Source organism: Camellia sinensis, chromosome 1 (assembly GCF_055761805.1).
Source record: "Camellia sinensis isolate YWXY chromosome 1, ASM5576180v1, whole genome shotgun sequence".
Lineage (NCBI taxonomy): Eukaryota > Viridiplantae > Streptophyta > Magnoliopsida > Ericales > Theaceae > Camellia > Camellia sinensis.
The window spans coordinates 134,400,813-134,428,609 of record NC_138961.1 but is presented as its reverse complement, the minus strand read 5'-3'; the positions used below and the strand labels follow the sequence as shown (position 1 = coordinate 134,428,609).

The window sequence follows — 27,797 nt, the reverse complement described above, 5'->3', positions numbered from 1 at the left end:
TTCTTTTTTGCCTATGTTTCTCTCCACAACTCCTTGTTATGTAGTGATTATATTTTTTTTCCTATCATTTTCTTACAAAATTTCACTTATTCAAATGCATGCAAGAAAATAAATCTTCATTTCTTTTTCCTTTCTTTCACTTTACTTTCTGCCATTTTCATTTTTTATCATCCGTTTCTTTCTAAACAAACGGAGCCTTAGAGAAATATATGACACGTGGCATAAGAAAAATGTTTGGACACCAAGTAACTTGTTAGTATAGATTTAACAATTAACACTATCATTAAATGCTTATGTTGTATAATTGCTATAAAATTAGTAAAATGCCTTCTTGACATACATGTAATGATATAACATCATTTTATCTCAAGTAATAGATTAAAAATATAAAATGTGATCATTTTTGTCTAGTTCACTCCCTTAAATTTGAAATTTGATGGGTATAGTATAACCCCTAGATACACACCTACACCCACACACATGTACCCGAGTCCATATAACATAGGATTGATACATTCCGGTATGAACTATATTCAAAAGAAATGAATCATTTTTTTCACCAAATCTAACAAGCCAACTAAAGTAAAAAACAACTAAATTTTATAGGAAGACAAATTTGTTCACCCAGTGCTGTAAAAATAAGGAACAGTGGATTTTCACAAGTTGAAAGTCAGTGAACTTTTAATCTTTTCCCATATAAATAACCCAATCAAAAACTCACAAATTAGTCATCATGAATTTTGGTGGCTCTAATCTTTTGAGTTGAAGTGAAAAATTCAACATGAACAGTTGGGCAATGATTTCCCATTCATGCACGTGCTGCTAGTATCCAAGTTAAAGGTCTAGCTATTGAAGGACGTTTGTCAGACACACCATGCCGTTTTTGTTCTGAGAATATTGCTCTCAATATCTCCATCACATGTTTAGCTACACCTTCCCCTATTTTTTTCTGCCATGAAGAAGCCACAGAATTATTTTGCAGAGTTTGTGGTAGACCACGCCACCTCAGTGTGTGGTTTAATCCATGGAGCATTTACAACGCATCATAGTTGTAAAATCGTGAATTGAAATTGTGTTTCTCTGAATTGTGATTCGGAAAGGTTCAGTCACATTTTTTTAAAATACTTAATGTATATATATCTATACAATTAGATATTAAATATATATATATGTATTATAAATCAATTAAAATCTTGTTTCGAATGATGATCACATTATCACCTCAAATGCATCCTATTAATTTATTTAACTCTGAGTACAGTAGTCCCACGTAACATCACCCCATTTCCTTTTCCCTTTTAAAATTTTCTTATCAACCATTTCAAAATGAGCAACTCAATAATAAAAAAGTTCTTAAAACCCACAGCCCCAAATGCCAAAGCGGTAGACAGTGAAAGTCTAAGCTTTTTTCCCAATAGTGCCCTTCAAAAAGATCACTTTGTGACCTCACGCTAAATAAAATAATGTGTGAACTCCTTCAATACTGCTGCCGACAGTGAATAAAAAAGAGCGTGTGATGTTCTTGAAAGCTGCTGCTGAAAGTAATGAGAGTAAAAACAAACCTTTGTTGTTTCTAGGGTTTCACTTTTGGGATCAACTAATGACAGAGAAGACAAAAGGCTGGTTAAATGTAACACAGAAGGTCTGTAAAGACCTAATTGATACCTATTTCAGCCAAAAAGAAAAAGAAAAAACCAAAACTGAAGCTTTGGGGCCAACCGAGTTGCGGGTTGACCCGTTAAACAGGGACAACACAGAATTTTGCGATTTTTCAAACAACGATTCGATATAGCTATTCATCTATTCAAGCACGATTCTTTTTTATCTATGTACACTGGCTCTTCAAAATAAATCAAATCCTCCTGTCAGACACTTGACACTTGAACAAGGGTATGGGATATGTGTCCAATACTTTCAATACTTTCCATCAGACACTTCTTAGATATATATACATACTAACAGGTGTGCTTGTGAAAATACATTGTGAATCTTACAAATTAGGCATGATTGTGGTTGTACATGTTAGAGTCCTATTAGATGAATGATTGTCTTAGAGTCCTTTTTGTTTGGAATCCGATGGACTAGGAACAGAACCAGAAACATATCCTCATTTTTTTCGACCGAGAAAAAAAATTCTCATAACACTAGACCAATAAACATAGTTGTCACTTGTAAGCTTGCATTTAATAGCTTGGATTTTATCTTCCGACTTTGTAATGAACCAGAAATAAAAGAAAAGGGAACTGATGGGGCATAGTGATAGCACCCAACAAAGTTGAGGGGTCAACCTGTAATAATCCAAAGTTTGATACAGAGGGGTCAATTACTGGTGGACTTGAAAACAGAACATAGAAAACCAAAGATAGAGAGAGCAAAGACCAGACAACGAGACCAGAGACCAAAGAGAGAGAGCCAAGGCAGAGGTCGAGAGAGAGAGAGAGATTCCAAAAGCCCAAACTAGACTCGCGACTTTAGACCCAGCACCAGAAAGCAATCGCGATGTCGACGAAGACAGAGAGGGCTATCGCGATTTCAGAGAAGACTTTCGAAGAGGGCTGTCGCGATTGTCACAACCCAAAGGGCTGGCTTCGATCGACCCAGAAAGACCCACCAAGCAGGAACGAAGAACTTCGAACGATTTGAATGATCAAGGCCAGACCTAGGGTTTCAGACGTGGCTCTGATACCATGTAAGTTTTCTGTATTTCAATATATTCAATTGTATATTTGATTACAACCAGACCTTAGATTATATAGCCCTAACTCCTAAACCAAAAAGGACTCTAATACAATCACTCATCTAATAAGACTCTAACATGTACAACCACAATCATGCCTAATTTGTAAGATTCACAATGTATTCTCACAGTGCTATTAAATCTGTAAAATATAAATTTTGATTTTGAATTAAAAACATGCATGGTCTATTGCTCAAGTGGTAAAAGTGTTGTTTATCAAACCAATAGTCTTAGGTTCAAGTCCCTTTCACTACCTCAATATTTTATTTTTTATTTTCTCTCAAGGTTAGTTTGGTTTTGATAGATAATATAGGAAAATGAAAGGAAAAAAAAAAAATATATATATATATATATATATATAATGTTTTATGTGTTTGTTTAGATGGATAGTCTTTGAAAGTAATGGAAACTAAAGTTTCTACAACTCCTCAAATTAGCTTATTAATTAGGCTAACAATTTCTTGCAAAATATACAAGGAAAATTATTTTTCCCACAAATCTTGAAAAGGTTTATTGTTTTTCTTTTTGCCCATGTTTCTCTCCACAACTCCTATGTAGTGATTATATTTTTTCCCCATCATTTTCTTACAAAATGTTTCATCTATTCAAATACATGCAAGAAAACAAATTTTCCTTTCTTTCACTTTACTTTCTACCATTTTCATTTTTTATAGAGAAATAAACGACACATGGCATAAGAAGAATGTTTGGACACCAAGTGACTTGTTCACTTTATATATAGTATAGATATAACAATTAACACTATCATGACACATAAAAAACAACGCCCAATTAGTACACATTAATATGTATTTGGGAGAGAAAAGATTACGTACACACCTAATATTTGGCATAGTACACAGAATGGTTGTCTCAAGACTTGAACCCATTACCTCGAGATTACTATCAATTATATGCATATGTCGTATAATTGCTATATAATTGTTGTTATAAACCTTGTGACCAACAATTATCAAAATACGTACATATACATATACAAAGGCCCATTAGTCCCAAACAATAAAAAATTTGCATGCCCTCAATTTTGTAACAATACTAAGCATTGGCGTGAACATACCAAAAGTTATCATAAGTTCATAACACAATTGTATGGGCATCAGACTGATGGAGCAGGCTAGGATTCAAATCAAACAATTGACCTAAAGGCTGAAGCAAAAGACTCTTGCACTTCTTACAAAAAGGAACCACAACTCAGGGAAGAAAATATAAAACTTTTTTTTTTCCCAATTGGAAGTATTAAATTAAATCTCAAAAAAGGCATCCTTTTAACCCAACAAAGTTCCAGTGTCTGTCAACTTATTCAGATTACTAACTCCTATTTAACTCGACCATTATTTCTTTAAAAAGTGTGATCCTAAGTAACCACCTATTTGTGGGATGCAACATCACCTTTTTTTCCCTCGTGTTGATAGCTAATCGCACATTAATTGGTGCTGTATGTGCAATCAGGATAAGGTGACAGTGCATCATTTACTGATCATTGCCAGGTGGTGCGGGGGCTGTGGATTTTGGCCCTTAATGTTGTTTGAAGTTGTGTGGGGGATCCAAAAGAAAGTTAAGGAGCATCTGTGGTCCTGGGGGGAGTTTCAGTGGGTAAAAAGAAAAGGAAGGCTAGGCGGTTGGTTCCTTTGGTAATTTTGTGACTGATTTGGAGCAAACTAAATAGAATTACTTTTGAGGGAAAGAACATGCCAACTTTGAGAATTAAGAGATGGAAGAGGCAGATAATATGGGAAACAAACTTCAGAGAGCAACATCAAACTCTTCAAGTATTAGCAAGAACTAAAGGAGTTGTTTACCAGACTACATGATGAACATCTTTACCTAGACAAGACAACTTGTTGAAGACATGCTGGCAGTATGAGAACTACATCTATACACAACACCACCACAATTCAGTGAAAGCTAGTCATTTTCCATTTAGATAATCAAATGAAAACTCAGACAACATGGAACCTGAACACGGAACAGCAACATGAAAAAATGCAGAGGACCCTTGGGAATGTTCCATATTCTTAATAAAAATTGAACTGAAGAAGCGAATTGCTACAGATGAGATCTCACCGTAAGTAAGAAACTATCATCCAATGCAAGAAGCGAACCATAAAACACAAACATAGATGAAGAAGCAACATAAACTAATAATAAGTTCAAGAAATCAAAAAGAGGAAATGACACTACAACTTGTAAAAAGGAATTTACAAGTCAAGCTCACCTTGCAACGCGTCCATAGCAGTGGCAGCATGGGCTGGACTCACAAAATCAACAAAACAAAGTACCAGTGGATCACCCCCAGACTGCAAGAATTATAGTCAGGAAACTACTACTACTACTAACTAATGATCAGCAAACTACAGAGCAAGGGAAAAGTTGTAAATAAATAAATAAAAGGTTAATTACACAGACTTCCCCCTAAGATTTCTGACAATGACAGAGACCTCCCCTGTGATTTCTGAAATTACACTATCCTCCATTGTCAAAGATGTCAGATGACGAAAATTAACGGTAAATATGCAATAGCCCTTTTGACCCTCTATAAATTCAACATTCCATGACCAAAACAATACAAATTAAATTACATAATGTTCTGTTCTTATAACAAACACACCAAATTATTTTTACTTTTTTTATTTTTTTTGTGACATTGATCCCTTTCTTCTTGCCCATTTCTTCTCTACACATCACATCACCACCCCTGCCCTTCTACAAGACTACAACCCACCTGTTGACACCACCACACAACCAACCTCTTCTTCATCCACCAACTCACCACCATTGGCCCACCCTCAAAGTAACAACTCAACTCCAGCTCCACGAATGAGACTTCAATTTGCAGAAGTGGAAGCAAAAGAATTAGAAAGAAGTCATGTAAGACCAATCTGTAGTACAGTACTACACTTTCTTTCCAGAAACCTAAAAAAATTCCCATTCAATTGAAATATTGGGTCTTTTTTTTATTTTGTTGGGACCACAATTGCACGCAGCGGAGGCGGAGGCAGGAGCGGGAGCGGGGGAGCGCTTATATATATATGTATATTATGTATATATAAATAAAATTAATTCAAAAATTCAGCATGTATTTCTTGTTTGGAGTGACTTTATTTAAATATATTAAATTTGATGACTTACATTTGGGACTTCTCTACCACCAAATCAAAACTGTGTATATTCAAGTTCTACTTCTTTCTTCTCATAGTTATCAATATGACCTGTGAGTCCTCAAATAGATGGGAAACGAACCAGAGACGCCTTGTATATAAAGACATGTATATACATGTGTACAAAGAGGTGATAAATATATATGTACAATGTATATATTCAGAATTTCAGATGGCGTACCCAGGTTTCCAGACTAGGCGGGGCTTTCTTTTTAGTTTCCCTTGGTATATGTAACTACTTGTATGCAAATTTGGGTTGATTAGTTTGATGATAGATTTCCCTTGGTTTTAACATATAAACGTATATATATACCAAGCAGCTGTGGGTGATTTCTGGGTTCTCTTATATATGTCTGCATAGTTGTTAAAATCTTGCAATTCACAATTCGATTCATACGATTCAATGCAAGTTTCAATCAAAACAAATCTATTTGTGTTGTTGATTGAGGCTTGGTTTGGGAACACATCCTAAAAACGCAAAAAAGTCAAAAAGTTACTAGACAAACTAAAAAGCCAAAGAATCACACAAAAAGTCAAACATTCACTTCTCTCTCTACTTTCTGCACGTTTTTTTGGAAAAAACCAAAATATTATCCTAAACATACTAATTTTTTTCACCACATATTTTAGCCAAAAAGTAAAAAAATTTACTAAAATAGCCTATTCCCAAACCAACCCTGAGTGAATCTTACAATTCACTATGATTCTTGGCGAATCACTATGATTCGCTATGATTCAGTTTTATTTGCATAATGCATGAAATGGTATCGTTTTCAGCACAAACAAACAAACAAAAAAGAAAAGAAGGAAGAAGAAAAAAGAAAGATATATTAATTATATTGTATATGTGGTTTTAAATGTATGTACATATATAGAATATAATTATATTGATATTTATTTTATGGGTAAATTACACTTTTCATCCCCATAGTTTGAGCCAATTTCACATTCGTCCCTATTATTTTAATTTGAAGAAGTTTGTCCAGTTTCAATTTGGTCATTCTATTCAAATAACTGTCAATTTTTTTCCACTTATACATCACAGAAGACTAACACGTGTAACAAAATAGTTAATTTTAACATCCAACGAAAGACGAAACTAAAACTAGACGGAAAGTACAGAAACAAAATTGTTCAAATTGAAACAATAGGCACAAAAATGAAAATTTGAACTACACAGGTTAAAAGAGCCATGAATCCTTAATTTATTTTAAACAGTGTATATTTTTATATGTATATACATATATAAAATTATATGTTATTATTCTTAAAAAAAGTAAATCTTATGATTTAGATTCGATACGGTTTACAGTTCATTATTTAATAAAAAATTCACAATTTTACAACCATGTATGTACGTATATTTGCCAAGAAAAATTGACATATATGCATATATATGTGTATAAGAATGAGATCCAGTTGATGAAAGAGAGGGAAAGAGAGGAGGCAGTAGTAGGGCACGGAGGAGGTGGTGGTGTTGTTGCATTTGAGGAAAGAGAAAGAGAGGAGGTGTTGGTGGTGCAACTTGTGAAGGAGAGAAAAAGATGAGGGGTGTTAGGTTGTGAAGATAATATTGGGGTGAATTGCTTGGTTGTGAGAATAGTATTGGGTGGGGGTTGTTTGGTCACAAGAAAATAAGGCACTTTTCGTATTTAATTATCAAAATTGTATGTAAGCGTTGTTACTACTTCTAACTGCTGGATAACAAGGGGGAGGTCTATGTATTTTATCAATAAAAGTAAGGGAGGAGGAGGGTATTGTAATTTTCTAAAAAACTATAAGGGAGGTTCCTACAAATTATTAGATACCAAAGGGGAGGTCCTTATATTTAATCCACAACTAATTTTTTATTTTTTTATTTTTGAAAAAAAAAAAAAAAAAAAGAGGAAAACTTACATGTCTTGATTCCTTAGTCACTAATCTCGCTTCTTTGTAGCCTACAAAAGGGCGAAAGATATCTACAACCCAAGTTTAAGGAACAAAACCACAAGCTACAAATGTAAAGCAGTAAAAGAAGAAAAGCTAGAACATTGTAAAGGATACGAGAAACTTCCCTCCGTGTACAGTTTGCAGGCAAACCCTCCACAAATAGTGTATTGGTAGCATCAGGAGGAAGGGGAAGTTCAGGCCTACCATCCCCCAATCCCAAAGGACGGTTTTTTGCTATCACCGCTGGGTCTGAGCCCCCAATACCAATAATGCGTGCATCATCAGCAGGTCGACCACTTAATCCACCACTCAATGGTCTAGCAGAATCTCCCCCACCATATGATGAAATTTGCTGGTATACCGCACCATAGTATTAGATCTACCCAAACTATCTAAAAAGTAAAAATATTGGTACCCAACTCAGAACACAAATGAATAATATTTACCGCACTACGTAAGTAACGATCATAGGATGCCCCAATAGAGTCGGTATCTCTCATTACACGATGTGCTGCTCTTTCATCATCACGAGTAAAATAGCCAGGCAACTCATGACCGCTAGGAACATCTACAATGTTAAGCAGCACAATTTCAGAAAGAAAGATTTAAGAGCGATGAAACACAAATGTAGAACAGTAAGGTAAATCTAAATCCAAAAACTAAGCATCATCTTATGCATTCCCCAATTGGACTAATATAAACAGAAAGTCTGTCAGAAAATATGACCACACTAATATAACTCACTGATCGCCCACACAGAGTTACTATAGACAGGAATTACCATATCACTTCTAATCACTATCAAACTCAAGAAATTTAAACCTAGTAGAGTAAGCACATTCAGGTAGCAATGTGCTAAAGTGAAAGCTAACTCTACCAAGTCAGCAAAGGACTTCCAAGCTTGTCTCCCTGTTGCCTTAAGCATGGAGACTGGCGATGCTTGCAAAACGAAGGTCGCAACAGCTCGCTTGCTAAGGTACGAAATTTCATAATTTATGACCACAGTAATATATCTCACTGATCACCCACACAGCCAAGTACTATGGTCAGGAATTAGCATATCACTTCTAATCACATTGCTGAAATTGTCAAAGGTCCACGAATGGTTGCGAGTATACTCCATTATAAACTATATCACCTATGTCCGGTCTATTCTGATTGACTGTTGTTATGCGTTTATTTTTAAATCACTCATGTAGTACAAGATAAAGAAGAAATGCCAAGCCAATTCCCTCAAAAGGGCTGCTGAGAATGAAAATGGTAAATGGAAGCCATCTCATACCATTTTTAATCATAAGTTCATAACCGAATAAATTTTCAGTGACGGACATATCTCCAAATGCTACAAACAAGAAAATCAAGTGAATATTATAGAACTGATTCACCGAATTAGGTTGACAAGTTACCATAATATAAAAGTTTTAAATAAATAATGACTATAAAAACTCATCTTGCCTTCGGTGATTTTGGTGAAGGGAAATTTAGAGGAGGCATCTTTGGCACCCTTGAACAATTAGGTTCTAACCCTGGAATTGATAGAGTATAAATTATAATCACAAGAATCCTTATACACTTATCGTGTGCTATACACTTATCCTGTGCTAGATGGATAGAGATCGACAAGCTTATTCATGAAACCTAACCTAACATGTTAAGCCAAGCAAGTAAAAAATAATTGTCTGCATGACTGCATGACATCTCCCAAAAAAGGTATAAGCAAATAATATATTGAGTATTAATCAAAGGCCTTCTTCAAAGAGTGGGTAGCTGATCAAAAAAAAATATGAATTATATCGGTTCATCATCAAGATGCTCAAACCTCAAGAAGCCATTAAGAGTAGAAATTGACAATACCCACGACCAGATCTGGAAATGTCTTCCATCTCAAACTTTTACCATCCCACCAAGCAAAAAACGTTCCATTCATAAATGATGGTTTTGGCATTCCATGGAATAGTTTTGTTGCTCAATGGAGAAGTGCAATTATTAGTAAAGAGACACAATACTGACTTCTGTATTTTTCACACCATAACTGCCATCAAAACTGCCCGTAAAACAATCAATGGATAAGTAAACCAATCAACAACAAAGAGAGTAATCACAAATAGCAAAGAAGTCAAAAAATATCTAATCACACATAGCAAAGAAAATTTAAACCAGTCAAAAAAAAATCCATGTCTCATGATCAGACAATCCATTTCTTGCTAATTTGATGTCTCACTGCATTAATTTGACGACAGATCAACTAGAAAACAAACCATCCCATGTCTCATCACATTGTCCATTTTCTTGCTAAGGTAACTGAAAAAATGAAGAGAGAAACAAATACTTATGGTGTTTCAGTAACCAAAGATTCACCCCCATCAAATGCAAATTTAAGCTACAAGTTTCTCACATTATTGATCTTAAATAAGAAAAGGGTCAAAAAAAAAAACAATAAATTTACACAAAGTAGAAAGAATGAAACAACACATACAGTAAAACCAAAACCAAACCATGCCAACCCTTTAATCCCATCAAATGAGGTCGACTACATGAATCCTTCTTCTCCATTCAACTCTATCAAAGGCCATATCATTAGTCAAATTAAGGAAATTCATATCTCTATTTACTACATTAGCACACGTCAATCAAGGTCCCTTCCCGTAACACCTCCATCTACCATCAATGTATCGCATCTCTTCACTACTGCTTATGTTGGTCTCCGTGACCAAACCATGTCAATCTATTCTCCCTCAACTTATCTTCTATCGGTACTACTCCTATCCATTCTCGAATATACTCATTCCTAATTCTGTCTTTTCTAATCTTGCCACACATCCACTTTAGCATCCTCATCTCAGCAATACTCATCTTATCTACATATTATTTCTTAGTTGTCCAACATTCCGTTCCATATAACCTCGCTAATCTAATAGTCGTTCTATAAAACTTTCCTTTTAGTCTAGTGGATACTCGTTTGTCGCACAATACCCCAGACGCATTCCTCCACTTAAGCCATCCCGCCTTAATTTTATGGACCACATCCACTCTAATCTCTCTAGCCGTTGTAATAATCAATCTTAAATAACGAAAATGTTCACTCTTAGGTAGTGCTTGGTCCTCAATCTTCACTTCTTCTCTACTTCCATTGTTAGTGTTACTAAAATCAATGTTTTTAAAGGCTCAAGGCACACGAAGACGCTGAAAGTCTCTTGGGGCCTAGGCGCAAGGCGCAAGCCGAGGCGCAAGCTTTATTGAAGCAAGGCGCACAATCCTAGTTAAAAATAGATAAATTAACATAGACTAATCATTCATAGTATTAAGCCAATTTTTTTTAAGATAAAAAGTAATCAAGGCAAATAATAGAATAATTCTCAAAGCCATGGAAGTGCATATTACATAGCATTCCAATTTTCAAAGATAAAATAATCCACATTCAACCAAATAAATAAATAAAAACTAAACATCCAAAACATAAATATCCAACAAATACTAATATAAGTCTTAACATTTCAAAACATCAATATCATAAGAAAGGTTAGGTTGGGTCAGTCAATCGTCATCCTCAACATCGATGGCAAGTAAACCATCATCTTCTTCTACATCAATTGATTTATATCCCTCAACATCTTCCTCCTCTGTGTCATCTGAGCCCGCCTCCTCCTCATCTATTAATTGAAGTGGAATTAATCTTGATGATTTAGATATCCTCGATGCCTTTGAGCGTGAACTTGTTGCTCTACTTGCATGACTACTTTCTTCTACTCCAGAAGCTCTAGCAACAGTGGCCCACGTCAAGCATTCATCATCATCATCATCATCAAACAATGGCTCATTATCTTCATTTGATTCTGCATCCATCCTCTCAAGCAACCACTCATTGCTTTCGTCAATATTTCGCAAAGATATGGGATCAAGAGTGTTGCGCATGTCATATCTAGATCTCAATGTTCTATTATGTTTGACAAACACCAAATTATTGAGACGTTCCAATCTATTTATTTTCTTGCTATGAAGCTGCAAGTATTAAAAAGATATTAAATTATATATAATGAGAATAAAAAAGATTTAAATTCACCAAAAATTAGTTAGAATGTTAAATACTCACATATTCAAATACACTCCAATTTCGTTCACAACGCGATGAACTACATGTTAGGCTAAGGACTTTTATGGCAATAGTTTGCAAATTTGGGGTTTTAGAACCATATGACGCCCACCAATCAACTGCAATAATCACTAGTTAGAAATAATTGTTACCAAGTATTGAGTTTGAAAAGTATTACTAAAAATAGACTCTATGAGTCTCTAATATATTACATAGTGCCCTTGTATATCTTTGCCTAATCGCAACAGACTTGCCAAAAAAACTCTCAGCCTTCGTATAAATACTTATCTCATTAGTAATCAAATCTTGAACAGCAACATCTAGAACCAACCTTTGCATGCATTCATAAAGCTCATTCATCACTTAATGATCTTTTTGCACCTCTTAACGCTTTTGGATAAAAGAATTCTAGGTTAAGAAAGTGCGCAACTGCATGTAAAGGTCGATGCAATTGGACATCCCACCTTTTGTCAATGATTCCGAAGATTTCATTATATTTCTCTTCTTTATGATCAAACGAACTTGCAATGCATTCTTTTACCCTATGCATTGCCTCATAAATATATCCCATGGGAGGTTTCTTCTCAATATCAACCAATCTAAACACTTTGACGAAAGGACCCGAGACCTTAAGGCCAAACACAACATTATTCCAAAATGAAGGTATCAACAAAGTTTGTGCCATTCTTTTACCTTGTGGCTCCTTTACCCATTTGCTTGAGGTCCAGTCTTCGGAGGTGACCATCTTTCTCATATTGTTTTTTTGTGTTGATGCATCCTAGACAAAGTCAGAAAGGCGGTTGCAAATCTAGTTTTTGCAGGCTTGATCAAATTCTTGAGATTTGTATAGAGCCTCATCATGTTTAGCAAAGTAGGGCGGTTATAAATCTAGCCATGTACTGCAATATCCCTTTCAAATGTCTTTCTCAGTCAGGGTATCTTGAAAATGTCTTCTAACATTAAGTCCAAGCAATAAGCAACACATGGTGTCCAATACAAAGGTTCATACTTGGCTTCCAAAAACCTCCCTAAATGTAACAAAGAATTATTATTTTCAAGTTTTTAAATTTTACCTACAAAACAAACTATGAGTAAAGAATTTTTAAGTAAGGAAGGCGGAAAGATTCTTACCCGCCAACACATTAGCTGCAACACTATCAGTGATAACGTGCACCACATTCTCTTTTCCAACTTTCTCCACAAACTTGTCTAGCAATTCAAATAGCTTCTGTCTACCCTTTGAATAGCTAGAAGAATCAACTGACACAACAAACATGGTTCTTCTTGGACAATTCACCAAAAAGTTAATCAATGCCCTCCCTCTCTTATCAGTCCAGCCATCAGTCATTACGGAACACCCATATTTTGCACAGTCCTCTTTATGATTCTTCATCAAATCTTCAGTATGTTTCACCTCTTTTTTGAGTTGGGTAACCCGCACTTCATGGTAAGTTGATGGCTTCATACCAAGACCATACTGCCCAATGGCTTCAATCATTGGTCCAAAACACTCATAATTTACTGCATTAAAAGGGATACCAACATCATACATCTACCTTGCAAATCTTTGCACTGCCCGAGCTCTCATCAATTTTTGTTTGCTTCCCTTTTGCTTGGTCTTTTCGATTTTTCACCACTGAATTGGGATTGGATGTGAAGTAAACATCCATAGGCTCTTTTCTCTTTGGCCTTTTTGGGTTAAATTTGGATGAACCATGGCTACTGCTACTTATCAACTTACGGCGTGGATTGATCTCGACATCATCGTCATCATTTTCATCTTCCATATTCATGTCATCAAAATCAGGCGACATATTCATTTGTTCTTTTTGCGTCTTCTTTTTGGACATGAACTCTCTAATCTCTTCTTTTACATGAGGTGGACACTTCAGGCAGGCAGTGACATTCCTATAACATCCCACAAGGTGGTGTTTCACCCGATAAGCACCTCCATTTCATATTTTGCTACAAAAATTACATTCTAACTCATTTGAGTTATTAGGCTCTACCAAATGTGCATGTTGCCACGCGGGGTCTTTTTTATTACTTTTAGATGTCATTTTCTACTACACAACACAACAAATAAATGAAATATAATTTCAGTATAATGTAATGTGTTTGATGTGATGAATTAATTATTTATAATTTTTTTTTTCCCCTAACAAAGACTCAACTGTGATTGCTGCAGTTTTCACTACCATAATAAGAAGAAGTACAGAGAGCAACACTGCTATATTCTACAGAGAGCAAAGAAGAAGAAGGAGAGAGAGAGAGAGAGAGAGAGAGTCGAAGTCGAAGTCGAAGTTGAAGTCGAAGTCGAAGTCGAAGAAGCATAAATAAATAATAAAAAGCAACCAGCGAAGCAGAAGAAAAGGATGAGGAGAAGAAGAAGAAGAGAGACACATACACACAGAGAGAGAGAGAGAGAGAGAGAGAGAGAGTCGAAGTCAAAGAAGCAAAAAAAAAAAAAAAACAGAGCAAGACGATGAAGCAGAAACCAGCGAAGAAGAAAAAGGAAAAAAAAAAACCAGCGAAGCAAAAGAAGAGGAGAAGGAGAGAGAGTCAAAGTCGAAGAAGCAAAAAAAAAAAAAAAAAAAAAACAAAGCAAGTCAACGAAGCAAAAACCAACAAAGAAGGGAAAGAAAAAAAAAAAAAAAAAAAATTCGAATCGAATTGTTTCGAATCACCCAGGCCCAACAACAAACAGCGAAGAAGAAGAAGAAAAAGCAGCACTAACCCAAATTGAAGTCGAAGTCGAAGTCGAGAGAGGAGCCCAGAGGAAAAGACGACACAAATATCTTTGATAGATTAGGGATTTGAGTCGTATACTGATTTGGGTTGAGTTGTATTGTATGAGTTGTAATCCTATGTGGTTGGAGTCTTTCGAAGACAAAACACAGCCGTTAGATCAGCATCAGAAAAGAAACAAAACAAAAAACAAAAAAAGCCCGCTTAGGCGCGAGCCTTGCGCCTTTCGTCCCGTGTCCAAGTCGCGTCCAAGGCACGCGACTCATCTAACGCGCCTCGCCTTGAGCCCCTTCAAGCACACTTCATGTGCTTGGCTACGCCTTGCGCCTAGGCACGCTTTTCACAACACTGACTAAAATTACACTCAATGTACTGTGTCTTAGTTCTGCTTATCCTAAATCATTTAGATTCAAATGCTTCTCTACAAGTCTCCAACTTAGTGTTAACTCCTCTAGTCTCATCCACTAAGAGCATCTCCAAGGGGATAGTTAAACAAGGCTTGTTAGGCATTTTAGCCAATGTAAGTCTAATTTTGAGCTCCAATGGACTAGCTATTGGGCTAGCTACTTTACCATCCTATTTTATTGGTGACTACAATTGAAGATCCCCAGAGGCTCTCCAAACAATTACGTATGTATATATTTTAGATTTTTGTATATTTATATCTTGGATTTGGGATTTTATATTATATATATATATATGTGCGTGTGTGTGTGTGTATGTAGCAATTTTATATGTTATTTCAATTCTGTTTGATGAATTACGGAATAACTTATTTTGTATTTTGTATTTTTTTCTCCTCATTCTAAGGTTTTGTATGTTTGTATGGGCAAATTTATTATATTGCAAATTTATATTAGTAAAATATCAACAATTAATATTTTCTTATTTTAAAAATTAATTAAGTTAGTTTAAATGATTAGCTAAAATAAAGAGCGTGATTGGAGAACACAATAGCTAAAGTGATTAGGTAAAATAAATAGTGTACTTTTTTTGTACTTTAGCTAGTGAAAAGTAGAGAGTGTGGTTGGAGTTGCTCTAACACGATATCATCTGCAAAAAGTATACACCATGGCACCGTCCTGAATATTTTTCGTCAACTCATCCATAACTAAAAAAAAAAAATAAGGACTTAAAGTTAATCTTTTGTATAACCCTACAGTAATTGGAAATTCACTCATCTCTCTAACCAGCGATCTAATAATGGTCACCACACCTTCATACATAACTCTAATCACATCAATGTAACATTTTGTCACCTCTTTCTTCTCTAACACCCACCAGATTATAATTTATTCAAAAAAAAAAAAGCTCACCAAATTATATCCCAAAACACTCTATCATATGTTTTCTCAAGATCGATAAAAACCATATGAATGTCTCTTTTCTTTTCTCTATACTTTTCTATTACTCTCCTCAAAATATTAGATCATAGTATTCGTGCGCACCGGAAAAAGCATTCTTATGTGAACTCGCGACGTAAATATGAAGAACCTTAGAAAGAAGAAGATCAGAGACTTCTACGCATAAACCCAAGTTGATTCTCTAAGACCTCTGTTATATCTTGCAATCGACGTTCCATCACTCTCCTACACTTTCATTTTATGACACATTAGCTTGATTCCTCTATAGGTGTTGCAATTTTGGGCATTGGCACTAAAACACTCTTCATCCACTCCTTTAGCATTTTTCTAGTCAACAAAATCTTGCTAAACAACCTAGTCAATCAAACAACTCCCTTCTTACGCAAACATTTCCAAGCTTCAATAGGAATATCATCGGGTCCTAAAGCCCTATTCAATTTTATCTTCTTAATTACAATCTCCACTTCAAAGTTCTTAATCCTACGATAGAACCCGTAATCCCGATTTTCCTTATTACTACTTACTTCCTCCCCTTTTGACCTACCTCCATGTTCCTCATTTAACAGCTTTTCAAAATAGTTCTTCCACCTCTCCTTTATCTCTTCATCATTTACAACACCTTGGAGTCCTCACTCTTGATACACTTAACCTAATTAAAATCTCTTGTTATCCTCTCTTATCTTAGCAAGTTTGTATGTCCTCTTCTCTCCCTCCTTACTATCTAGTCCAGTGTATAGGTGGTCATCATAGGCTTTCAACTTAGTCTCCCTCACTACTTTTTTGACCTCCTTATTAACCAATCTGTAACTCTTAAGGTTTTTCTCAGTTCTATCATTCTCCCACTTCATAACTGTATACCATGAGGTCCTTTTTTTTTTTTTTATATAGACTGGTATTTTCTATGAGATCATGTTTAATATATTATTGTATCATGTTAAGACGTTTTTTCCCTTGCTAATTGTTGGGCTCATTTTTATTTTTTTATTTTTTTTATTTTTTTATTTTTTTTTTTTTGTAATGTGGTTTTTGAAATGTGGCATAAGGGTTGATTTCCATAATGGAGTGATTATTGGGTACTCCTAGAGCACGGCCACGTGGCGCTCCATGATATTATGATTGGTGGAGAAGGAGTGCTATTATGACTGTGTTGAGTGATTGAGGAACATGAGGAAGCATGGTGAATGATGGTTGGTGAAGGAGTATGAACACATGGTACTCTGAGAGTACTTAATAATTTTTCTCCATAATGGGCATGCTACATTTTTAAGTGGATTGAATGTGGAATGTGGTTTCTGAAATGTGGAATGTGGAATGTGGTTTGTCCAAACTAGCAATGTGACTACAAAATTATTTAGTGTACTTTTTTGAAATGTGACAAACAACTAAAGTTAAGGAGGGAATCTTCAAATTGGGTGGATTGAATGTGGAATGTGATTTTTGAAATGTGGCATAAGAATCTTACGATTCACGATTCAATTCACAATTTTTGCAAAATCAATATGAATCTATGGGTGAATCTATTTTGGAAGTGAATCTCTAGTGAATCGCACAATTCACAATCAATTCACAGTTCGATTCACTTTTTGCGATTCATGCAACACTTGAAATTATCATATCCGACATATTTTCAACCCCTTTTTTCTCCTTTTAGCAAAAATGACATAACACAACTTCTAATAGTGTTTAATGCCAAAATAATCAATATATATACATGATTTGTTGTTATTTGAGTGATCATTAAACATTGTTTTAACCTTTCTTCTCATTTTTTTTTTTTTAAATCATAATATATCTTCTAAAGATATTTAAGATTAAAATAACTTACACCATGAATTATTTATTATTATTTTCTTAGATTAAATATAATTTAATATTACATGAGTGAAGCCAGTTATACCTTTTAAAATGTTTTATACTTTAAAACAAAATATCCTAAATAATTATTTCTTATTATTTGGTCATTATTACTTAGAAAAGCATGTATGCTTATTGTCCAAATATCAATATTGTTGTCAAATTATTATTACTTTGAAAATTGAGAGTCTGTCATTGTTTACTGTCTTTATTAAGAATGATTGATAAAAATATCTAAAAAAAGGAAAATGTAAGATAGTGATCTTATATAGTAATCTTTGTTAACTTATTACCTATTAAACTATGTGATCATCTATGAAGCACAGACACAGATATGGACACGGACACCGCAATTTTCAAAAATGGAGACACAGACATAGCAGAGGGCATGGTGAATTTTATTTTATTTATTCTATGTGTTATGTAGATTCATATTATATTCATCCTAAATCAAAATTAACACTAACATAGTAACATTAATTCAATAAATAAAACCATTACATTAAACAAATTAATAGATCATCCATTAACAAAAAAGTCATAATAAATGATAATAAGAACTAAGACGAGAAGGGGAAAACATTCAACATTTAACATTCAACAATATTCTTCACAAAAGCACTAAATAAGAGGGGAAAAAAAAAAAAATTAGCCCCGTCGTGTCCCATGCCGTGTCCCCAAATGGACACGCGTGTCGCTGCCGTGTCCCCATATGAACAAGCGTGTCCCCGCTGTGTCCCTTACAAAAAAATCATTAAATTAAAGGAACACGCCATCTGACTTGTCCCGTACGTGTCCTCGGCGTGTCCCCGTGTCGGACACCGCCTCGACACTGATTTTGGAGTGTCCATGCTTCATTGATCATCATTCAAAACAACATTTTCATTGATCTAAGTCTAAATATTTCATATTCGTAAGATATATTTAACATTCAAGTGTGTAGATATATTTTTCTAAGTAATTTAGAAAAATAACCGAATCTTTACGATTCACGAATCGATTCGATTAAATTAACGATTCGATACGAGGCCATTTCGATTCACGATTTCAATCTCGTTTTGACAACTATGGGCATAAGGGTTAATTCCATAATGGGCATGCTACATTTTGGGTGAATTTAATGTGGAATGTGATTTGTCCAAACCAACAATGTGACTAAAAAAACCCATAGTGTATTTTTTTGAAATGTGACAAACAACTAAAATTAAGAAGAGAATCTTCAAATTGACCATATCATAAAAATAGTGGTAAATGTGTCAATTTACATAAATAAGGACTTGTGTGTTCATTAAAATAATTGTAGGACTAGTTGGTCTATAAGTTCTGATTTTAGAATTTATGGGTTAAATTTCAAAAAAAAAAAAAAAAAAACTGTAGTTCTGGTCAAATTTCAATGCCATCTCTCTATCAACTTCCATTTGGAATATGTACAGAAATTAATCATATAACTAACTAATGCATTTATAAGAGGAAATCTCAAGCATCAAAGTGAAACTTAGGTGTGAAAGTGTTATCCCCTCATATGCCTACACCCCATCAAAGTTGATGTGAGCTATATTTGATGCAAGGTTGGCACTAAAATTTGACCAAAACTATATAAACTTTTGACTGTCACAATTGAAACTAGAACCAAGGCGAAACTTAAGTCAAAGTGAAGGTGTGCAAAGTGCAAGAAATTAGATTTCATAGAAGGCCAGGCCTACTCTAAGTTGTAGCTTTACAATGTCTTGGCATATAAAAGGCCCTTGGTTAGTATTATTAGTAAGATAGATTGCTACAGCATCTTGCCCTTTTTTCCATTAGTAAGGTTGTCAAAATGTATCGAGACCAAGCCAAAACTTGAGTTTGATTGCAGGGGCACACATTAGCATGCCAACAACATAGAAAGGCTTTTATTGCTTGCTTAAAAAAACTAAAAAATAAAAAACATATAATTCAACTCATTAAACACATAATCTAGAACATATGCATATATGTCCGTGTGTACATAGTGTGCAATTCATAGGTGAACTAGCATTTGATACACAAAAGAAAATAAAAAACAATAGAAAAAAGGACAAAATGAATTAAAAATCATTGAGCAAATATATTTATCCAAAACCAGATACACAAACAAACACATATACAGAGAGAGAGAGAGAGAGAGAGATGAAAATATGCATCAATCCAATAACACGCCAGCTGAACAGAAATTAATATCCCACTACACTCCACATTTCCTTGCTACCAAAGGGGAGAAAACAAGAACATCAAAATTTTAAACTTTATGGTGATTTGGATGCAAAGAAATTGAAAGCTCACCCCCGCTAAGTCAACAGTTGTTTCAAATCATAGTTTTATTTCATAACCCAGACAAGAGAAAATCAAAGATCGGAAAATTCTTACTTATCTACATTTTTCCTCGGAAAATAAACCGAGAAATACGCCAAAACCCTAATAACAGCTCTAAAAACATCTTCAATCACCACAACAAGAAAAATCAAACATAATGAGCAGACACGCAAATACACAGGTACATTATATATATATATATATATAGAGAGAGAGAGAGAGAGAAAGAGAGAGAGAGAGAGATGGAGATGGTACCGTAGTCGGAGCGAGGGCGTTTTCCGATGAGAGGAGGAAGATTGGCCTGTTGCCTACTTTCGCCGTATCTCCAGTAAGCATCCGCCATTTCCTGTAAGCGCAGAGAGAGAGAGAGAGAGAGAGAGAGCGCTAAAGAACGGAAGGACAGCCTGGTTCGATATCTTCGGATTCGTTAAGGAAAGTAGACCAATTGCAGAGTGAGCGACTGAACGAGCAAAACAAATATGTGAGAAACATTTCCCATCCTTTTCTTTTTTTTCTTTTTTTTTAAATGAAATTTTTATTGATAAATCCTATTTAGGAGTATTTTAACTTAAAAAGTCTATGAAGTAAATTTATAACTCATTTAAAGCATCTCCAACCCACTAGGCATATAATGCTTGTTAGTCAAAATGTCTAATGTGACTCACTTTTTTCAACTCCAATGCACTAGGCATATGATTAGGCATTTTGGCTCAGTCCACATTCACTAGCTACATGTAGCTAGGCAAAATGTATTTAATCATTAGGATTATTTCCCTCCATCTTTGTTGTTGACGTGGCATTCTATAAAATTAATAGTATTTAGATGAATAGCTAAAATAAAGAGCATGGTTGGAGTAAAAACATGAAACAGTTGACATGCAAAATAAAATGTATACTTTATAGTAATATTTAGATAGGTAAAATGCCTACTACCATTGGAGATGCTCTTAGAGCATCTTTAACCATTTTTTCTAAAATGTCTTCTCAAAGTACATAGAAAACTACCTTCTTTATTTTGCCTAACTAGTTTAGCTAGTGTATACTCCAATCATGCTCTTTATTTTAGCTAACCAATCAAACTAACTTAACTAATTTTTAAAAGAAAACTATTATAAACATTAATAAATAAATAAACAATCTTTTTATAACATGTTGCATATATTTACGTGACATTTGCAAATATTTATTTATTTAAAATATATAATTAAATTATTTATAAAAAAATATTTTCAAACAATCATATTATCTTAACGGTCATATTTTCAAATGGTAATATTCTCTCAACAGTCATATTTTCAAACGGTAATATTCTCTCAATGGTCATATTTTCAAACGGTATTATTCTCTAACGGACATATTTTACTCTAAATAAAACAATACAAAATGTGCTAGCAACAAGCCATATAAAAGTGATGTAATGAATTTAGTTATTTGACAAACCATCAACAACAACAAGCAGTGACCCCAACTGAAACTATCTCAAAACATCACAAAATATCTCTATTTTCAGCAACATGACAACTCAGCAAAGAAACCTCAATTGATACAAGATGTGCCAACAAATCCAAAAATAAAATACAACCAAACTTAAATTAAATAAAAACATAGTTTCAAAGCTAAATAGAAACAATTAATTCCTTTTTCCAAGGATTTGCATTTGACGTTGGCGAATATATTGTGGTTGCAATTGAGGCATCATACTTGTATCTATTGACATGATTCTCTCTTCCTCCCTACTTTCCTGCAATGCAATCCTTCGTTCCTCTCTCCTTTCTTCATTTTCAATCCTCGTTCCTCTTGAAGATAAGATTTCTCAAATATCTCTATTTTCTTCTCGTTTGTTATGTCGTTCTTTACCTTTATCTCTTCTAAGAGCTTCACAAAAGGCGACTCTGTAACATTATTTCCAAGATCTTTGGCTTTGTTTTTCTTTGCGGCCTTCCTTCTTGCTAGTCTTTTCACAACATCATAGTTATCATTGTCCCCTAAATTTACTGAATTTGGTGTACAAGGGGTAGACGTTGCCGGAGATACATTTTTGTGTTTTTTTGCTTCTTCGTTGTTGTATCTTCCATCCATTTTGGTTGGGATCTCAATTTATTCCAACAATGCTCAAAGGGAAAGTTCGATAAATACAAGTCTTTGTACAATTTTTTTGCATCCCGAATATGAAAAATAGATTAAAGAATAGCCACTATCACATAATGAATAATATATATTCATTATAGGTACAAAATTAAATTCTAGTAATACCTTGTATTTTTCAGTCGAACCACTTCGATTCAACCGTTCAACTTGAGCAAAACATCCACAAAATTTATTTGTGGCAAGTTGAATTGTCGACCAACGATTCATTAGAGAAGTTTGAGTTCTTTCATAATCGAAGGTTTTTTACTTGTTGAAGCTCTCCCACACTCTTAACCATTATGCCTTTGACTTTTGCTCATTTCCTCTAATTGGATCTAAGCTAACTGTAACGCTCCGAAAAATTTGGGCAAGGTATATCTATTTAGACAACAAACCCACCTGATAGACAAACACATATATGTACAGCTAATTGTTCCATACATCCATTTCTATTTAATCCCAAATGCCAAATACATGATGTTCACATCTCAATGCCTCAGTTCCAATCCCAAGCATACATTTTACAACAAGTATGCAATGGAAGCCAAGTAGATAATAAGTGCCCTACAGGCTTACAAATTTATCCAAGAATATTCTTGATTACACAAAATGAAGTTTCAACTCAACACAAATACAGCCCTGAGCTTACATTCAATAAATAACCATAAAACAAAAATGGAGACTCAGCTCCGAGTCCTCCCAATTCAATGCCTTGGCGGAGGCATATCACCTGTACCTGAAATGGTTTTCCCTTACAGGGTGAGCCACAGCCCAGCAGAGATATACTACACAATATATGAACTATAACAAGACTGAAGAGGAGTATGCTCATGCCATGCTCATGATAAAACAGTTTATCTCTCTTTTTATAAAGCATGCAATGCTGAGATGCAACAATAGATATAAAACCATTTACATTTTAAACCATATTTGTTACATGAATACAGGCTCTGTGAATCTCTAGGTGAGTGTCTGCAAGTAGGCCCTAATGCACTACCATTGTCATTTTTACTAGTAAACTGGAAGGCTCGACACCTAACCGCACAGTTCTACACCCCCTACCCAGATTCACCAAGCATTCATCTTTTCGCAAACAAATACATTTCCAAACATTTCTCAAAAATAGATACATTTTCAATGAAATGAATGTAATGCAATGTCCAATATAACACATGAGGAATGTAGTTCAATTTACCTAAGTCTCATGCACTTCTACAACAATCATGGCTATCATCCACTGATAGCCCAAAATAGATATTTCCAAACAGATATTTAAACAATTAAATTTTAAAAATTCAGATAAATACAATCTATTCCACATCTCATCAAATATGAACAACTATACTAGTTTTCATATCACAATCACGTCTGGTAACCTCTCAAGGTTCATTTTTAACCGTGTCGGTTTTATTCCAACATAAACATTAAGCAAAATAATACCGTTAATGGCCAAGAAAACATCATTTTCTTTCCAAACTCATTCTCTAAGCATTATTCAACTATGACATCCTATTTTAATCAAAATCCCCAAAAGTTAAACATAATTCCTTTGTTTTCTTTAAAAATGCTCTTTTGGTCACAAACCGGTAAAAATTTCAAAACCGATTGAATCGGAATCCGTTTTTGTTCAAATTTAAAACATCGCTCTTTCATAACCTTACAAACATATTCTAAGTTTACACTTCTGCAATTTGGGCATCAACTCTTTTTTTCTCAAAATTTCTCTTTTAAGCAAATAAATCACAAATTTTTCAAAAATTCTAATTAAATTATATACAACTCTAAGCTCCATATAATCAAGTAAAAGTGTATAAAGAAGTGTAGGAAAAATCCCTAGCTCAAGCCAAGAAGCTTTCAATTTTTTTAGCAACAGAAATTAAATCTGTTCGGAGCCAAACGACGCCGTTTCCGCCCTCTACGTTTTGATCTAAAACACTAGGGGTCAAAAATGACTTACACTAGATCAAACCCAAGAAAAACTAACTTGGAACCCCTTTTCTTTTTTTTCTCATGACAAGAACCCAAAAGTTGACAAAAAAATCTATTTAGGTTCTATTTATAGATATTTTCTAAACAAATATCTAACTAAACAAATATCTAACCATATATATATATATATATATACATATATATATATATATCAATTAAAAAATACATTTCAACATCTTTAATGACAAAAGTAAATATAATATTTTCTCACCACAAAATATATTTTGTTTAATGGTACACACCATAAATATTCACAACTCTTTTATGGTAATCAAATAATAATAATAAAACCACAGCAATATGACACGGTTACTAACGGGTCACGATTCAATCAATTGGGTCCAAAATGAATGGAGTTTAATAATTTAAAATAAATTCCCAACTGACATTAACATATAAATTCAATTTGATTCAACTCGTTACACTAATATTAAGCCATGAAGATATGAGCATCATGTCTTCCTCTACGGTGAAGCTCCCTTTGCATTGTGATATCTTTGTGGTTTGAGTAATAATTTTAGGAGAGAATGATAAAGATTGACTCTCTTGTTGAGGAGATTCAGTGGTAAAATCATGGTCAGGGTCAAACTCGTCGTTCATTAGGTTGCTAGAATATGCATTTCCTTAAGATTCCATATAAAGGGTGACTTGACCCCCGACATACTCAGCGAAGTGGCAAACACATGAAAGAATTAACTTCCGATACAACTCTCCAAACACACCACCATAACTTGATAACAAAAAATAAGTGGAATACAAGGGAAACTAAGATATGTAAAACTGTTCAAAACCATACCAACCCGAGCCCGAAACACCATAAGAGACGGGTCAAAATCGGGATTGCTACAACTATGATTCGGCCTTAAGGGACATCACTGGGAAAGCGGTCAATCCTAAACTAAATGGCATGAGGGCAAAGGGAAGATCATCTAGTATTACACCACTATTGTATATTCACTACCGATAACTCACATCGCTCTGTATGAGAGGCGGATTGAGTGTGAATATATTACAAGAATTGAGAGGGTCAAACATGCTCTTTTGAGGGATTAGAGATGTTTTTTGGACCGGCGTAATTAGATGGGTTTAGGGTATATGAGACACTATTTCTATTTTTTTTGGGTTGATGTCTCTATGCTGGCTCATTTTGAGTTTCTAGTATAAAGCTCCCATATGTAGGTGTTCTCAGCAGTCGCATGGTTCATTGGCTAGTATGGGATTGTTCAATATTTTAGGAGATTGAGATAGAGATGTGGCAGCGTCATGCCAGCTCATGTGCGAGTAGGAGATGTTGGAAATTAGGCTGGGTATTAGACTTAGATTTGGGCGCCTATGTGACATGACCCATGGCCTATTCAAATTACCCATGTAATTTGAATTTGATTTCCTGATTATCCTATTTGTTAGGATAACTTTCTATCTATCTACATCCATAGGAGATATGGATAGATGGTTATATATTTGATTATATATATCTGAATGATATAAAACATCAGATATGTTATGTGGTTTTTACCCATAACATTTTTCCCATACTCTCTCTCCCATATTAGAGAACGATTCAGCCTTTGCACTGTGATTAGAGTATGTGATACTCATACTGTGGTATCACCCCATTGCTGGGTGTTCTTAGTTCGTGATTAAAGAAGTACGTGATTTACCCACAAGGTTCATCGTTTCGAATTCCATCACCTAAGGTATAACTTGAATCCTTTTACCCACTACATTTGATATCTCTAACACCAAATGATGTAAATATTTACATTATTTGTGTAGTAATTCACATTGAACCAAAATAGGGAGGAAAATAATCAAAAATTTGAAGGTTCTGATTATCTAATCACTATCAACAATTAACAAGACCAATAAATCCAACATTGACAGAATGGGAAAAATAGAAAGCTTATTACAAAATAATAGAAAATGACAACAAAAAAAACTAATAACAATAACAAGATCATGTAAATGTTTACATCAATTAGGCACTTGATGTGAGTGTAGACGCGCCCGCGTGGGCCTCGCTACGGTTCGGACTCGATTTGTGTCACGGTTCTTAATCTGAACCAAAGAGTCCAAATCTGGCAAATCGTTTTGAGAAACAGATTTTTGAAAAAGTAGTGCCAAACATGGACTGCTTTGCCAGATACAGAGTCGCCACCTAAATATTTTAAAATGGGGAAATTTAGGAAACCCTGACTCGGTGCCGAAGGCCACATGTCCGTCATCACCGGAGTTGTCTCGGCTCGGGAGCTTGGGTACGATCGGGGAAGGTCAGCTATGAGCACCCCCTTTCGCCCGGTCCGAAGACCGGCCTCTACTAACCGTGATATCTGATTTTGAAAACGTTTATGTATTCTTACTCCAATTATTAGCCTAAGATTACTATGTTATGCGCGCAGCAAACAAGTATAGACCAAATTGCCCAAATTGGAACAAAACATTCTATGTTTATTTTGAAAATGGTTTGCTACTCGCAAGTAGGCTAAAATGCAAGTTTTGCCACCCTCAAGTGGGCTTTTTAGAAAAGACGGTTTTGCCACTATCTAGTGGGCTTAAAACAAATATAGTTTTAACGCATTATCCCAATTTAAGCAGTTTGACCTCCACTCATAGGCATTCAAGCAATTTATCTCATGTAAACACTTAGCCGCATGGCAAGCATACTTTTATGGCAACATTCACACGCATATTGGATGCTAAAGCATAACCACTTACATCGTACTCCGTGCCAAAACAATAAACTAGTTAGCAAATGTGCGTGTCCTAGTTCATGTTATTTTGCCTAATGCAACACATACAAGATGCAATTTTAGTTAGGCTCGGTTAACCTAAACATGGCATATGATATGCAACCAACTGTTTCATGTATTCAATTTTGGAATTTGAAAATACGAATGCGGTTAGTATGATGTACCGAGCCCGGTGCATGCCAACAGATGCATGAATGCACGCATGCACATTATAAGGTATGCTAATCTTAAAAATGCCCTAATCTACCATTATAAGCAGATAAATAAAAGGGAAGAAAGAAATGGGGATTGGAAGACATACACACACTCACCCACACTTATTACATGTTTGCCCTCACTCAGAGGGTTCGAATTAATATTATAGTCCCAAAATAATGAACAAACAAAATTATTACAAAATTTCTCTAATTAATTAAAAGAAAGGAAGCAAAAGGAAAGAAGAGGGTGGCCACAGCCTCTGCCTCGGGGTGCGCGGATGATGTATGCTCGAATCCGTCCTGCCCGGAAAACCCGTACTATACTCTTGTCGCCTCTGTTTGTACTGCCTTGTCTTTCTGAAAATTGCCAAAGTACTGGAACAAGCTCCTTGCATCCTGCAGAGCACCACCGGCCAGACAGAATTGCCACCGGCACTTCAAAATTCCCATCGGCACTTTATCGGATTCATCGGCATTCCAGATAGTGCCGGTCGGCACTAAA

At 34.8% G+C, this 27,797-nt stretch overlaps 1 protein-coding gene across 4 annotated transcripts in view; it reads right to left on the bottom strand.

The window, feature by feature from the left end:
- Window positions 1-20,775, bottom strand: part of LOC114282506 (RNA-binding protein 2) — a 28,201-nt gene extending 7,426 nt beyond the window's left edge. For 2 of the 4 annotated variants that reach the window (XM_082884711.1, XM_082884717.1), the window contains exons 1-5: window positions 20,488-20,742; window positions 8,292-8,413; window positions 7,960-8,197; window positions 7,813-7,874; window positions 4,974-5,055 (exon numbers count right to left, since the gene is read on the bottom strand). In XM_082884711.1, coding sequence (XP_082740837.1) covers window positions 4,974-5,055; window positions 7,813-7,874; window positions 7,960-8,197; window positions 8,292-8,413; window positions 20,488-20,575 — 592 coding nt within the window. In that variant the 5' untranslated portion in view covers window positions 20,576-20,742. Of the gene's footprint in view, window positions 1-1,340; window positions 1,484-4,973; window positions 5,056-7,812; window positions 7,875-7,959; window positions 8,198-8,291; window positions 8,414-20,487 lie in introns of those variants that run through there. The other 2 variants (XM_082884714.1, XM_028225185.2) reach the window with 2 other exon arrangements.
- Between the last annotated feature and the right edge of the window lie 7,022 nt (window positions 20,776-27,797).